This window comes from Neopelma chrysocephalum, unplaced genomic scaffold (assembly GCF_003984885.1).
Source record: "Neopelma chrysocephalum unplaced genomic scaffold, ASM398488v2 Primary Assembly neopelma1_274, whole genome shotgun sequence".
In the NCBI taxonomy this organism is placed as follows: Eukaryota; Metazoa; Chordata; class Aves; order Passeriformes; family Pipridae; genus Neopelma; species Neopelma chrysocephalum.
This window is the reverse complement of record NW_020897936.1, coordinates 1989902-2005924: the sequence shown is the minus strand read 5'-3', so window position 1 is coordinate 2005924 and position 16023 is coordinate 1989902. Positions and strand designations below refer to the sequence as shown.

Here is a 16023-nt window from a genome sequence, read left to right as displayed (position 1 = left end):
ATGAGTTTACGGTGCTTTTACTGAAACAGCCATTTCCACTTTCTTAAAACTATCTAGATATTAGTTATCAAAAGGGAGCAAACTGAAAATTCAACAATATCTAGTTTCCAACCTCTAATCTGTTGACAATCTTCTTCTTGATGGCATTCTGTGCAGCAGCATTGGTGGCCACCCGCAGTCCCTCTGCTGCTTCTCTCAGACGCTGCTGCTGATCCTCATTTTCAGGATTGGCTGCAGCTCCCTGCACAAGATTTCAGAGCAAAAACCACCAGTCTCAGTAAAAGTTATCAGAGAAAACACAGATGAATATCAAGGCCTTAGTTCCAGACAGTGTCTGCTACATCAGCCTTCATTTTCCTTGTATTGTCTTAACCAAAGTTAGAAGAACACTAAAATATTGCAAGCCTTCAACACGGAAAATCTACTGCCAGCAGAAGGTTGTTACTGTGTGTGTTTGATACTTGGAGAAAAGGAGTTGAACATTTGCTTCGTGCACCACTTTGGGTGCTTGGGAAAAAAGCCTTTGTAAACTGCTTCCCCTGTGATCTGTAATAATGGACTTGGAGAAGAGTAGGGTTTGGAAAAAAAACACACAGGTTTTAAAATTCCCGATTCAATATGCCTTGCAGGACCTGCAGTCCAAAAATTAAGATTTAACACAGCAGATTTTCTCCATTTGAAGCCTGAGAAGTTACTGGGAAGTCAAGGAAATGCTCTGCAGCCAGGCGTATGGACTGGAGTCCCAGCAGAGTGATGGCCCTGCTGCTGTAAAAATCATTCCAGTGCAGGATCTGGGAAACAATTCAAAGGGAGATATATTTCTCCCTAGTGGATTTAAATAGGTTTTCAGCACAGAAAGGAAAGAAAAGGTTAAATCAGCTGGAGAAAACTGTTCCTAAGACAGAGGAGAGTTGCTCTGTGAATGGTTTCTGTAGGAGACTGCTGTGGTTCTGCTGTTCCATCTGGAACTAGTACAAGACTTTGCATCCCAGTGGTTATGGCTGGTGGCACTGCCCTGGATGGCCCGAGTCATGACCAGCCTGCACACAGGAAAGCAAAGCAGTGCAAGAATGGGTTTTTAAGACCAAAAAAACTCCAGGTAACTAATAACTTGTTTTTTTGGAACATACCTAGATAAGTCATTAAATGCTGATAAGAAAAACCATCTCTCCCACAGCCAGATCCCACATCCCACATCCCACTCCTCTTTGTGCACAACCCTACAAGTTAAAGTGACAGTGCCTTTCCCTGGTACCTTTGCAGCTTCCACCATGCGGGCTGTAGAGTCTGCCAGGAGCTTTGCAGCAGCCAGAAGCTTCTTGGAGTTCTCCATATCTATTTCTGCCTCAGCGTCCGACCTCATGGCGTTGACGAGGTCGGAGGTGGCCTGTGCCAGAACCCGGGCCTGCCGCACCATCTCACCTGGGGGACACAACTGCACTTGGACCTGCTGCTCTCCACAGGGCAGCTTGGCTTTCAAAATTCACCATCATTTCACCAGACAAAACTGAAGTCACGTTTGCTGAAGTATTTTTTTTTACTTGAAAGCGATACACACGTAGTTCATAACTCGGGAGTTTTATAAACAAATCTTTGATCACAGTATAAATGGTGGAAACCATTACAGTGGATTAAGAAAAAAATTGTAGTATTTGCATTCTAGATAGCAAGATAAAACCCCCAAATCAATATTTTCATGTAATTTTGAATATACAGTTCAAGGAAACTCCTGTCCCAGGGAAGACTAAAAATTCTGCTTTTTCAAATCACAGCCAAGATTTCACTCCATCAATAAAAATTACCCATCTTGCACCTGTTCTTTTGGGGAATTATCTTCTGTTTAATATAAACTAAATTAAGAACCTTGTCAGAAGAGACTTAGCAGCATTAAGATGGTTTTGGCCAAAAATAAGATATATTTATGATACTGGAGTCATGTTCTGCTCATGGTGAAGCATAGAGATGAAACAACAGTGCTTCTGAAGTAGATTCATATCCTTTCTAGAACAAATTCATTTGGTCACTAAAACATACACTTGGACTCCTTCATAAATAGACTGGAACCAATAAAGCCTTTGCCTTTCCATAGGTTATCAAATCAAGTTGGATGTATTTGGATCTAAGGCCTCTTTCTTTTCCAATGCTCTTAAAAAAGTCATGGGAACAAAGACAATAACAGCTGTTTTCTCACATGTAAAGGTGACTTGGGGGCATCAGAATTAAAAGACTAAAAATTACATTTTTCTAGCTGTTATCAACTGTTATCATTCCCAGTATGAAATTTTGTAATTAAAACTTTTAGCAATATTTGCTAACTCAACTCCCAGTCCAAATATCCCACTTGATAAAAAAATCCCTTTAAATGCTCTTTCCTACAGTATTAAGTCAGTAAATCAAACAGAAATAATATCCTTCTTGGGCAATAATACAGCAGTGACAGGCTGGAGTCTCTTTGCTGTTAAAATTGCAACCACAGTAGTGCAATGATAAATTGGAAACACAGATTGGAATCTGAATGCCTTCTTCTAAAAACTAGGTATTGCAAAACAAGATATTTGACTAGTTTTGACTTGACTTGACAGACAGGAATTGTTATTCAAGATCACCTCTTTCACTGCATCTTTCTTTACAGGAGTTGAATCACAAGTGGCAGCAAAACACAAAACCTGACATGGTTTCCTCTGCACATCTACATTAATTAAAATTCCTTAGGATACCTACAGAGCATTAGAAAACCTTTTCCACAGCCTTCAATTTGAAGATTAAGAGTGGTTTAGCAAACATTCCTGTGCATTTTAAAAAATCTTAATTGCTCATGTTTCTCATAAAGATTCTAGGGTCAAAATACATTGAGATTTCACTAATTGCTTCCTTGCATAATCCTTTAGAAGTGTCTGCATGGCTGTAATCACACTTCCTGGAAAAACAAACATCTGAAAGTTTTGCCTCTTAAATGTAACAACCAAGACAACTCTACAATAAAAGATTCGTTTGTTCACATTGACTGTAACATGAACACAGTTGTGACTGAAATGTTTTCTTTCCTGGCCTTGCATTGATACAACATGAAAGAAAATACCAAAACTATACTATTCATCCCATTTTAAACTTTCTATGAATTGTCTTGATTTCCAGTTGATACTGCCCCTCCATACTGCTGCTACTTCACAACACTTAGAACTATTGAAATTTCACTGTTTTAAGTAATTTACTGGTTCTTTACTAAAAATTCACACTGGCTTGGTTAAACATTAGGGATCTCAAGTTTGGGTTGATTCTAGAAGCTATGCCCATTTTAGAAGCATCACAGAAAAAAAAGCAGAAATAAGTTTCAAAACCTCAAAAAAAATCTATGCATAGTAAAATCCACCACTGTGAAGTATTTGCCCAGGTGCCTGTCTTCATATCTGGAGCTGAGACATTGCTACACAACCCTGTGAAGTGGCAGAGAACAGACAAAATACTACAGCAAACCTTTAGCATGATAGGGATTGTTTTCACAGAAGGTTCACTCCACCCAGCACACAGCTATGGGCATTTTGCTGATTTAATATTATGGGTTGGATGAGCACCTCCCAGGAACCAGCAGTAGGACAAGAGGGCACAGTCTCAAGCTCTGCCAGGGGAGGTTTAGATTGGATATTGGGAAGAAATTCTTTACAGAGAGAGTGATCAGCCATTGGAATGGGCTGCCCAGGGAGGGGGTGGATTCACTGATCCTGGAGGTGTTTAAGGTGAGACTGGATGTGGCATCAGTGCCCTGGTCTGGGAACCATGGTGTGGTTGGATCAGGGGTTGGACTTGATGATCTCGGAGGTCTTTTCCAACCTGGCTGATTCTGTGATTCTGTGGCAGCACTAGCACACGTCAGAGAAGGATTTTTACCTCCTTCCTTTGCAAGGTGCACATCCCCGAGCAATGGGAAGCTGCTGTTCCTTAGGGGCACTTACCAGCATCCCCCATGGAGCTGAAGATGCTCTCTGTGACACACATGATGGTGTCTGTGGCCTGGTCGTAGCGGCCGATGGGCTCCCCCCTGCTCGCGAACTGCCGCACGTGCTGCAGGAGGTCGTTCAGGGCCTGGCTCACGATGCTGGCAGCTGCACTGACCTGCTTCAGCAGCTCGGTGTCGTCTGTGGCAGCCTGGCAGGCCCTCACACAGTTCTCCACCGAGCGGTCCACCAGCTTCCCAGCCTCAATCAGCTGCTCCTGGCACACCGGAGAGCTGATGGTGGGACTCACAACCTGCACAGGGAGAGAGCACGGAGCATTCAGAACAGGCTGGCTTGATATCAACACAGTTTTTGGGAATCCATGGCAGCACCCAGTGGGACAATGCCTTGGCACCCTGGGAACACCCCCAGCCTCACCTTGGCACAAGCCACGAGCTGGGAAGTAGAGAGTGCACACTGTGTGGCAGCAGCAATGACCCTGTTCTGCAGGACTGTGTCCTCAGCCACCTGTGCCACGTTCTTGGCCTTCAGCACCAACATGGCAGCAGCGTTGGCAACAGCTTTGGCCAAACTCATCAGGACATCCTGGTAAAACAGAGAGAAAACTCAGTCTTAATCTAACAAAGTGTATACTTTGTTGTTCATAAGATCAGATCTCCTGAAGGTAAGAAGTTCTTTTATATGAAAACTTCAACATGTTGTTTTGTGTAAAGCAGCAGCTCAGAAACCCACTGTCCTCAGTACAACCACTTCTGCATCTCCATTATGAAGTTACTCCACTGAAGGAATATGGACTATCAAATTTTCAATTGGCTTAGTGTCCATAAGAAGAAACCTATGTTCCAATTTGAAATGTGCTTATCTTCACTTCCTGAGAATACACTATTAATACAAAACCATCTGGAGTTCAACACTAAACATGTGATAAATATCTGCAATAAGAGTGACAACCTCAAGGACAAAACTGCTGAGGAGAGAGAGGACTTGAGTTGATAACAAAATTTAAGGACTTAATTGTGCTTAACAGTAGAAACAACTGCAATTCCATTTTTGAAAATGCCCTTTCCAACCACAATATAGCCCTACAAATTATTGCTCCTAATCAAAACAGGTCTTAATTCCAGCACATTTTTCCCACATTTTACCAAAATAATTTAGTTCACTCCGAAGCTGCGACATTAAAACACGCTCAGGTGTTAATTCCTGCAATGAATAAGTTCAAATAATTTCTTCCCATTTCCCCACTTAAAATCCCACATTCCATGTACTTGAGAGTTTTTTAGTGGGATGGAGTCTTCCTAATGTCTGTACTGTTAAAATAACCATTGAGTGAAAAATCCCAGACATGTTTTTAACAGAGCATTTAAGAACAATGGTCTTAAACTACTAATAGCAAACACTGTTAAGTCATGAGGCATTATGATTTTATAATTGCTAATACTACTAATCTTAAAGAGATTTTGTTTGTAATACAGTAATTTTCTTCTACTCAGTTCACCAGAAGGTTTCATTAACTTTTGGTTTGCACCCCTACATACAGACACAGCAAACACGTACGGCAAAACTACTCCATGTAATGAGGAGAAATCCAGTGCAAACAGCTCCCCATGAAGCATGAAAGCGTCTGGATGATTCACAGAACCAAGTAGGGGTTCTTATGAAATCAGCACTCTGTGACTGTGTAATTAAAAACAACTTCAAAATGGATTAACCTCAATTAGGGCAGAGAAACTCCAGCATTTGGGAAGCCTGGCTTTATGCAGAGACCTCCTCGTTAGAAAGCTGCCCAGCTCTGGCAGTGACAAGCAACCCCCTCGTTACCTGGAACCTTTCATCTGTTTCATTCTCTCCAATCTGCCTCAGGAGCTCCCCACTTGCTTGTCCAATGCTTCCAGCTGCAGTCAAAACCGTCTGTCGAGGCTGCCAAAAGGTGACAGTGAAACACACTAAATCAGAGAAAATGAGCTTTACTTGAAGTTTAGATTTCCTCCAAGAAATCCTGCATGGCTGTGCAATCAATACAGCCCCCAAAAAATTCACAACAGGAATACTTCAGAGAAATCTTTACTTTTCCACATGCACAACTGCACATCCATATTTCAGGAGTTTCATCTGATGTGTTCCCAGACAACATGCAAAGAATTTTGGAGAACTTGAATAGACTTTGCTGTCATAACTGCAAAGATGATTAAGGATGGACAGTCAATATGATCTGAAACGTCAGGAGATTTCATGCTCTTCAAAACATAAATACCTGAAGAGATCTAAGGCAAACTGTCTACAGACTCCAAACCATAACAAACCAATCAAGGGATTTTATCCTGGTCAGTTCTACTCTCATTTCTGGAAAACTACAACATAGGAATTAACTTCACATTTATATATCAAAGCAGACAAAAAGAGTAAGGAAAAGAGCCATGAATGAGTCTCTCTCCACTTCCTGTTGAGTCAAAGTACTATCTGAAATTTGTTTCTAAAAGAGAACACAGTACCCAGATTAATCAACTATTTATTACATAAATCAACCTCTGTACACAAGACAGACCAATAATATCAATATCTAATATCAAGGTGCAAGACTTAAAGGCACAGAGACAGATGAATGATTAAGAAGTAGTCACAAGAGCTGCTTGCACAGGGAACACTAAGTGGCACTGAACAGGTGAGTGTAGAACCTAACCAGTCTCAAAAAAAGCAAAGCCATGCACTTCAGAGAGGGAATCTGACAAGTTTCCATCTACTCACCTCTCCTGAAGTAGGTTGCACAGCCTTCAGCAGGTCTGAGACAGCACTGGCCAGTGTTCGAGCAGCTTTCAGGAGGTCTTCTCCACTTCCAACCTCATCATCCATGAGAGCAGCAAGCAGCTTCACACCTTTGGACATCTCAGTGAGGTTGGAAGAGATGGTTGTGATTGCACATCCCACAGCAGTGTAATCAGTGTCAACTGGGTCCCCTGTAGAGCAAATGTTTTCTATGATCAGAATGCTTTAGTGGTTAAAAGGAAAACAGGGGCAGCTGCCACAAGCTACACTCTTGAGAGATGTTTCAAGGGAGCCAAGCAATGCCTACTAAGTAATTTGTCACTTTAAAAAAATTAGACTGCTCTAAATTGTCTGATTTCTACATTTCTTCTTCTAACAGAATTTCTCCTCATTTAATGCAATTGTTGAGAAGCCCACAGTGTCAGCTATCTTTCCATACTGAAAGAACCTAAAGTAATACAGTCTTGTCCTCTTTAAGGCACTCGCAGCTCCTTCAACTTACAATTTGCTGAAGAAAAAACATCACCAATAAACACATAATAATCCAACAGCTGTCAATAATGCTTTCTTGTGGTAAGCTTGCAAACACTCTCTACTTTATTGAATAAGGAAGTCACATTTTATTTTCATTGACAGCTGTACTTTCAGTGTGAGAGAGAAACTGAAGATACAAAAACCGTGTTGGGAGGGACACAAAGTTTGTTCCACACATCAGTGTCCTACCAGGGTGTTTTACTGACACTTTTTCTGCAGTTGCCCCATCCTCAGTTCCTGTGTTACTTGATTTAGACTGACAAATGTTAGGAGACTGCAAGGAAATCCCTCCCATTGAAGTTTACCTGCCGTGAGGTTCACGACAGATGCAGTTCCTGCAGTGATTGCATCAACCTGAGAGTGTATTTCATGTTTGGATTCATCGACCTTGTTCTGAACCCATACTCTGGATGCCTGAAGAGCAATAAGAAAAAAAGAAGAATTAAGGATTGCAGTGAGGCTCTATAAGAGGGGATACCATGTAAATTTCCCATTCCTTCATGAACTTTTAGAAGTGAAACAGAGGACAGTGAGCAAGCCCTTAAAGTGAAATGTTAAAGCAAACATTTTCTTCTGCTGATTCCTTCACTACAGATTTGCTACCACACTTAAACAGCTGCCCTTTTAAGGTAAATGCCATAAAGTGCATGCATGAAGGCTAAACACTCTTGACTGACAGTCCCCCACAAGCAATAACCCTTTTTCTCTGTCCTTGTGCCCTAACCTGGATCAGGAGCAACAGAATCAGCTTTTGTTCTTATTTTTCAAGTGTGTGGGAGGCAGTCACTGTCACCATAAATAATGCCCATAGATTGTGTTTAATTGTACACGTGCCCACAAAACAATAGCATTCCAGACACGTTTGTGCAAGGGACTCTGCTGCATCTGATCTCAGGAGACTGATAAGAGTGAGGTGGAACACTGAACACAACTCCTGAAAGAGAGCACAGCATTTTATCCCATTTTAAAAGCGATATCACTTTAGATCTGGGGACAGTGATCTGTAAACACCCCTGAGCGTTAAGACTGATCTCTCTGAGGCATGAGGAGAACTCACCATGTCCTGCCCCAGAGGAGGCAGGTTGTCCACCTCGCTGAGGTCGGCCTGTGCCTGCTGCACCGCGTGCATGCTGGTGTTGATGGTGCCCATCAGGGCCTGCTGGGCTGAGGTCTGCAAGGCAAAACAGGGTTTGTGCTGCGACCCAAAGGGCACTCCAGGCACACGTGACACGTGCACCAAGAGACAGCGAGTGCCAACAGTCCAACACTCACACCAGGCCATTTCAGATCTGGCCTTCCCCTGGTGCAGTGGGGAAAGCAAATCTCTCTCACAGTCTTTCACCTGTGTCATTTTACACTGCTCTGTGCTTCCACACCTTTCAGCTTTCTCAGATCAGACACACACAGAACACCACTGAGCTGTCTCACTGACCTGCATTCAAGGAACATGAAAACTCAATTTACCTCTAGGATATCCTTATTGATTTCCTGGCACAGCTACCAATGTGATCAAGGACGACTCTAAAACTAAACTGTCAGCACTGTGCACAGGTTAACAGAGAACTGCAGGGTTTAGGCAGAGCAGGATGGAGATCTGTGTTGGGTGTCTGTGGCACAGTTTTGGCTGCAGGGGTGAGAAGAGGCCAGGGGCTGCCCCACGCTGGGCACACCAACAGAGTCAGGGCAGGACACAGCTGAGCCCAGCAGCTGTGGCACCTCTGGGAAAGCATCTGTCAGAAAGGGCAAACCATCACATGGCAGAGAGGGGAAAAAAGAGTTCATGAAACATCCTTGCAAATGCCAGTGCCTGAGGGGGATGTGGAAGAGGTGCTGGGGCAGCAGAGCACAGGGGAGACCAGAGTGGAGCAGGTGTTTCCCTGCAGCCTGTGGGGAGAGCCCTGTGGGACAGATATCCTCATATCCACCCTGCAGAGCACAGAGGGCCCCACACTGCAGCACGTGGGGACTTCCTGAGAAGAAACTCCAGCCTGTGGAGAGCCTGTGCTGGAGCAGGGTCCTGACAGGAACTGCAGCCTGGGGAGGACCAGCACTGGAGTGGGATCTCCAAAGGGAACTGCAGCTCATAGGGACCCACACTGAAGTCAGTTTATCGTGAATGACTGCAGGGATAAAACGCAGGACACACTGGAGCTGGGGAAAAGCATGAGGAGAAAGGAGCAGCAGAGAGGGGCTGTTACAAGTTGACCACTTGTGAGCAGGGAGCAGAACAGTCAGAAGTGAAGGAGTGAAGCTCGAGTATGTGTGAAAAAAAGGGGGTGGGTGGGAAGGTGTTTTACTTTTCATGTTTCTCATCATCCAACTGTATTTTAATTGACAATAAATTAAATCCCTTTTCCCCAAGCTGATTCTCTTTTGCCCATGAAGGTAATTGGTGATTTCTATGTCTTTATCTTGACCTATGCCAGATAAAACTTTTTTATCTTATATATCCCACACACACACTTCTCATTGAGGAGCAGCAGTGGAAAAGCAGCTGGGCAGGCACTTGGCAAACAGCCAAGGGCAATCCACTACACATATTACACTTCTAGTAGTATATCATGATCCTAAGCATCGATTATATTCTCAAAGACTTTTTAGGGCTTTTAAAGCCTTTTAATTTAACTGAGAAAATGCACTATCTGCCTCAAGCCTACTAAAAAATTTCTAAATTGGTGGGCTAGTGATAAGCTTAAAGTAAGCCTTTTCTTTAAAATTGTTTACTTTTGCCAGTCTTTAAACCATCTTTTTTTACCCTTAAATACTGGTTTAACTACTTAGAAGTAAAGAGAAGGCTGGAAGAGCCTGTTTTAAAGAAAACAAAGAAATAAATCAAAAAATGTGATACTCTAAATATGCCAGGGACACTCAAAACTTATGTTTGGTAGGACAGCCAGGAAGTTACAGCTCTTAGAAATATATATAAAACTTTGTGTCTGACTCCTCACAGCGCAGACAAGTTTCAAAGACAGAAAAGAGTCCCAAATACAAAAGCAGGAGGTTGCTCACAAGTGGGGGCATGTGTCCTCTGTGCATCTGCCCGATGGTGACCTGCTGCTGGGGGGAGGGCATGATGCCAACGTTGAAGGTCTCGGGGCCGCTGGAGCCCGAGCGCATGACAGCGGGCAGTGCCACCGAGCCGTGCTCCACCTTCCCCGTCCGGTTGAACTGCTGCTGCAGAATGGTAGATCTGCAAAAAAACCCCCCATCCAACAGAGAATTAGTGAGCTCCTGCAAATCAGGTTCTGCCAGGGGATCTTCCTTTAGGATTTTAAGTCGCGTTTTGCGACGTTTGGAGAAGCCGGGAAACTTTACGTTTTTCCTTTCTAACCATTTTCTAACATATTGGAAAAACAACCTGGGGCTTTGGGCAGATTTATTACTCTGCCTATTATTGTTATTTATTTATAATAAAATATTAATTTTATAATAAAACAAAACTATTATTAATAAAATATAATTATTAATAGCACCAATGAGCAGGCACCAAGGAAAAGGCAATGTGCAGATTTGGTACACACGGTACAAGAGCTTTACCCCTTTTAGATGCATGACAGACAGAACCAGAACAGGGTTTATAGCATAACAACTGCTTTGTTTCAGTTGTATCATTGACTGATCAACAAAAAATAAAAGCATGAACCTTGTGGAGATGTCTTTTGCAAGCACTTCCTAGAATTGGGATAAAAACTAACATTCTTTCCTTTATACACATAAGCACAACAGTAGTTGTCAATGATCTGGCAGTCTATCAGATAATGGGCTGGGGGGCAGGATACTTTCAAGAATAATAAATAAAGTTACTGCCATCCATGGTCATGAGCCGCTTTGCCAGATGCACTGCTCATATTTAAATATGATTCCAGCTTTAATAGATAGAAACATTGACAGGAATTCAGGCTTTAACAATAACACTCTTCCAGGGGGAAAAAAAGTTATTTCAACTGTGAATAAATCTTGTATTTATCTATTACAAGTTTTGGGCTACTCTGCACAGCACTTAGCTGACAGTATATTCTGGAAGTGATTTGGAAAGGGCCATGTCAAAATAAAGCACGTCTGAACACGTGTGACCCATCAAAAGTTGAAATTACACATAAGGCCACGTTAACTATCTAACAAGTCTATCTCACATAAACCCTATGCTCAACAATAAATCAAATGGACTTTTCACATACACACTGCTGACACTGCCATCCTCAAAGTTCCAAGGAGACTTGAGTGGCTTATTACAGCTTATAATGTTAAAAATCTGTTTCTATTCTTTCACTGCATGGAAGGATTTAACATTCCTTTTCAGGAGCATGGCCAGCTCACAGTTCTGCTTTTTGCTGTATTCAGTTACTTTCCCATCAAAACCATTGCCTGACCTACCAAATATTCTTTTATCAAAACCAAACCCTGACCCTTCCCCACACCAAATATCTGACAGGTTTGTCTGGTGAATAAGCCAGCTCTGTTATAACACAGTGTACAACTAAACTGACAGGAGTCACATTTACTGGAAACCATGGAACCAGTAGACATAAGCAAATAAAACCTCATAAATCCTACATTTTTGCAAGAAGATCAAAAAACTAATACAGCAATTTTGGCTCTGCCTCATTACCCCCCTCTCCACCCCAGCATTTTACTGAATTACAGCCTGAGTTCCTTTGTTCAAGGGTCAAGTTAGTAAAAACTGCTGGTTTCCTTAACCACCAATTTTGTGACAAATACCTGCTCTTCAATCCTTGAAGGAATCTAGGAGCCAGATTGCCTGGGGGTAGTACTTCCTTCTAATGAAATACTCTGTAGAAAACCATTCTTTAACAGCAATAACTGTCCTACTTCATTTGAAAAGAGCTGCTGCAGCTAAATGTGGCACTCAAAGAAAGAGCATTTCCTCCTGCTGTTTACACTCACTTCTTAGGTGAAACAGATTCTTCCAACATGGTTGATTCCTCATCACCTTCAAGCCCAAATCTATCTTTACTTTGTTTCTGGAAGAGGGGAAAAAAAATTCAGTTAAACAATGTGCTGATTTCTTGCTTTCTCTCCACCACTTCCCTGCCATTTATCACAAACCTAATCGAAGAATCTGCAGAGCCTTGGCTGGTGCTGAACACCAGGCTTTGGGCAGTGAGGGACAACAGAACCTCCACTTCAGAACAACAGGCCAGGTTCCAAACCCTGGCAGACGAAGCACATAAAGCCAAAAAGCCTGCTGGTGCTTTTGGAACACAGGGATAAGGAAAGTGCTGAGATATTGTCTTTACTCACAGGGAAAAAATGTTCTGAGGACCAAGTGATGTGCAACAGCAGCAAATGCCAGCACAGACAGGACATGTACCTTCTCCTTTTCCCATTCTCTTCTATCTCAGCAACATCAGGCTGACTCAGGTGCTCCAAGTCGTATTTAGCATCTGAAATGTTACTACATAGTGCAACCCACCAGCAGGAAATACATATCCATGGGAAAGGCAATACATCTAATACCGTCTCCAAGTTGTTTTATCACAGGTACTTTGAAGTTCTGGACGGTCTGCACAGCTGAGTGTTTGAGGCAGATTTTTTTTTAGTGGTATAAGGGAGGTAAATATACACAGGGGCAGTAAATCTAAACCTCCAGAAACAACAGGAAATTACCATAGATCATAGAGGGAGTGCCTTATAAAAACAGTCCATTTCTACTTGTGACCTGGTGCAAAGAAACTGCTTTCCACCTTGTTTTGTGATTTGTAGTCTGAATACATATATTGTATGCAATATATAGAAAGATACAAATAGAGGAGCACCCACTGTGACCTTGGGTACATTTAATGGGAACTCCTTGTGCCCAACTATACACACACACACAACTTTGGAGAGAGAAGTTCTTACTATTATAGTTTGGTCACGTGCATGAACTGAAACTCCCTCTCTCTAGTCAAAATTTTGCCTTACTTCCATATTAATGTGAAGTAAAAAATTATATCTAAATTAAAAATTGTAGAAGTTACTCAAGTTCAGGGTTCCCTGTCAACTGATCAACAACCTGTCACTGAACTTGCAGGACATGAGGGCTTGGAGAACACTGCACCAGTAACACTTTAGCAGGAAAAAAATGTACCTACCAATCCACACTAGAGAAAATGAGTTGGAACAGTCCAAAACACAGTAAGAATTAACATTATGCCACTGAGAGCAATACACCATCCTTTAAGGTACTGCATCACTGAGATAACGTGGGCTCAACAATTGTGAACTGCAGCTTCTCACACTCACCACGGGTGTTTATTGTTTAACCTGCTCCTAATTCGTTCATTTTAAACTGGATGTGTCAGCAGATGGGAAAGAAAAAAATCAAAGCCCTGGGAATGGCAATTCACACATCTGTATTCTATTCTAGGAAGACAGAAGGCTGCTTTCATTTGGCATTAGAGAGCAAAGCTACTTTTGAATCAAGTTTTAAACCATCTATAGAAACCTGCAATTTATTTGACATTTATTAAACCTGAGACTGACAGCCCAGAGGAAAAAGCATGTACTGGGATGAGTTCTGGCAATCCTGCTCAATCTCTTCTTGCACAACACTTGATGTTGCATCCTCCACTGTGAACAAAGGCAATAAATTCTCCTGGGCTACTTGACTTTCTCATTTCTTCACTATTAAAATTTACTACGGTAAATAATGATGTAGGTTGGTTGAACCTGAATAAAGTAAAAATCTGACAAGAAGCAATCAGTGCTATTTGAACCATCTCAATTTTCTACACAACATGTTTAGAATATGACCATTCAGCTCCATGTTTATTGGCAAACTTGTTCTTTTTTGCTGTTACACTTCTTTACTTGTGAATATTTTGAATGCTGGGGATGTGTATCAGCCTTTCCTCCCTCCTCCCAGGTACAATCCATAAAAACAAATTTCCAGGCAGTCTGGCCTCTTCAACACTGATTTTATCCCTCTGCACAAATGAGGTATAATCTTTGCTTTACTAATCACAGTATTTTTAAAGCAATATAATGTTGAGGTTTTTCTGTTTGTTTCTCTGGTAAAAAAAACTTTCTCAGCTTTTCTCAGCACAATTATTGTGCAGTCCTTGCTGGAGTTTTAAACACTGCTTCTAGGGGATGATTTCTTCCCACCTGATCCATCAGCTTGGACCATAGTTTAAAATCTATAGTTTAAAAGTTGAAGCTTTGGACTCTTCTCTGGATACAGTGTCACCAGTTCACCTTCCAGACAGGAAAGCAAAGCCCAGGAGTGCTGTACTGAGCCCAACCCACGCTACTGAGACAGTTCATAACCTTGATTTTTCTAGAAGCAGTGACTGACTTACAGGTAAAAACAAATAACATCAAAACATAAGATACAACACTGACTTTATGAGCGAAAGAACTGCAGCTTGCACATAATTGAGTTTTTGCATTGCTGCACAGTGATTTTTACAGCTGTTTTGCTAAATATCAAGATGTTAATACTGTACCTTCTTTAGGATGATATCAATGTACCCTGCAATTAATTGAGAGATCTGTTCTCCTTCAGTGGTCTGTACTGAGTAATAGCTTTCCTGATATTCACCAAAATCCTGAAGAAAAAGAGGAAAAAACCCAAAACCTCTTTGAAAATGCTAAATAAAGTGAGAAACAGTACTAAATGAGAGAGCATTCAAATGTTATAATTGTTTGTAGAGTCATTTTATTATATCCAACAGTAAATGAAACTGCTCCAAGGTTCTAACCCAGGCTATATGGGGGGTGAGGGAGGAGACAAGAATGCTTTTTCTTCAGCTTAATCACACGTTTCATAAATTGAAATGTCCAAGAGACACTTTGTCTAATTTAATCAGACTTGGTCACTTAAGAATGGAGGAAAGTCTTTAGAATTTAATCCTGGAGCATAACCATCCATGCAACCAGAAATTAGATGCACGTGAATCAAGTGAATGTAATTTTCCAGCCTCTTCCTCTTGCTCTCCCACTTGAAACAACCTTTTCATATCCAAAATGAACATTGCAGCAGTCTCCTATGGACCCAATAATTAACAAAATATCACATTCATGAAACTTCTTTCATAACTATTAAATCTCTGAATGAACCATCTGACCTTGTTTATGTTCATATGAGCCACAAAGTGCATTACGAACGACAAGCACCATAACAGTTTACATGGGTGAGAATAAAAGTGATTTCTCAAATGTTTCAGTAATTAGGCACAAAACAGATGTAAACTGTGTTTTCTGAAAAGATTTAAACTGCTCTGTCTAGAAGTATCAAACTACAGCTTGACCCTAGATGCAAATATGGGCCAATTTATTACTTGAGGACTTGGTGACTCTATATAACGCTAGAAAATTAGAGATGGAGCAAGTTACATGACAAAAACTGTTCTAAGTCCACCTTTTCCTTTCTCCTTGCCACACAAATCCCTCTTCCTCTGAATATACCCAGAAGGATTACCAGAGTGAAGCTCTTAGGGGAGGCAGCCCAGCGTTTCACCGTGGTCAGCGGCCACTCCTGCAGCACCTCCTTGGTCTTCTCATCCACCCGCATCACGGAGTCCTTGGTGACACCCAGCAAACGAGGAACCAGCTTGTTTTTGCCTTTCATTTTTTCCTGTAATGAGGTGGAAAGGTTTGTTGCCCATTCAAATGTAGCTTGCCACAGGAGAAAAGCAACCTGGATTATACTGACAAAGGGAAGCAACGGGCACGCAGAGGATGACAATTTAGAATCATAGAATCACAGAATCAGCTGGGTTGGAAGGGACCTCCGAGATCATCAAGTCCAACCCTTGATCCAACCCCG

The 16023-nt window shown here is 41.8% G+C and overlaps 1 protein-coding gene across 2 annotated transcripts in view; it reads right to left on the bottom strand.

The window, feature by feature from the left end:
• The window catches only part of TLN2 (talin 2), a 159212-nt gene that overhangs the window by 68852 nt on the left and 74337 nt on the right, over positions 1-16023 (bottom strand). For both annotated transcript variants that reach the window (XM_027704353.1, XM_027704354.1), the window contains 12 exons: positions 15676-15831; positions 14702-14803; positions 12156-12232; positions 10260-10440; positions 8308-8421; positions 7556-7664; positions 6699-6907; positions 5775-5873; positions 4371-4538; positions 3951-4245; positions 1256-1422; positions 113-241 (listed from right to left, as the gene is read on the bottom strand). In XM_027704353.1, coding sequence (XP_027560154.1) covers positions 113-241; positions 1256-1422; positions 3951-4245; positions 4371-4538; positions 5775-5873; positions 6699-6907; positions 7556-7664; positions 8308-8421; positions 10260-10440; positions 12156-12232; positions 14702-14803; positions 15676-15831 — 1806 coding nt within the window. The remainder of the gene's footprint in view (positions 1-112; positions 242-1255; positions 1423-3950; positions 4246-4370; positions 4539-5774; positions 5874-6698; positions 6908-7555; positions 7665-8307; positions 8422-10259; positions 10441-12155; positions 12233-14701; positions 14804-15675; positions 15832-16023) is intronic.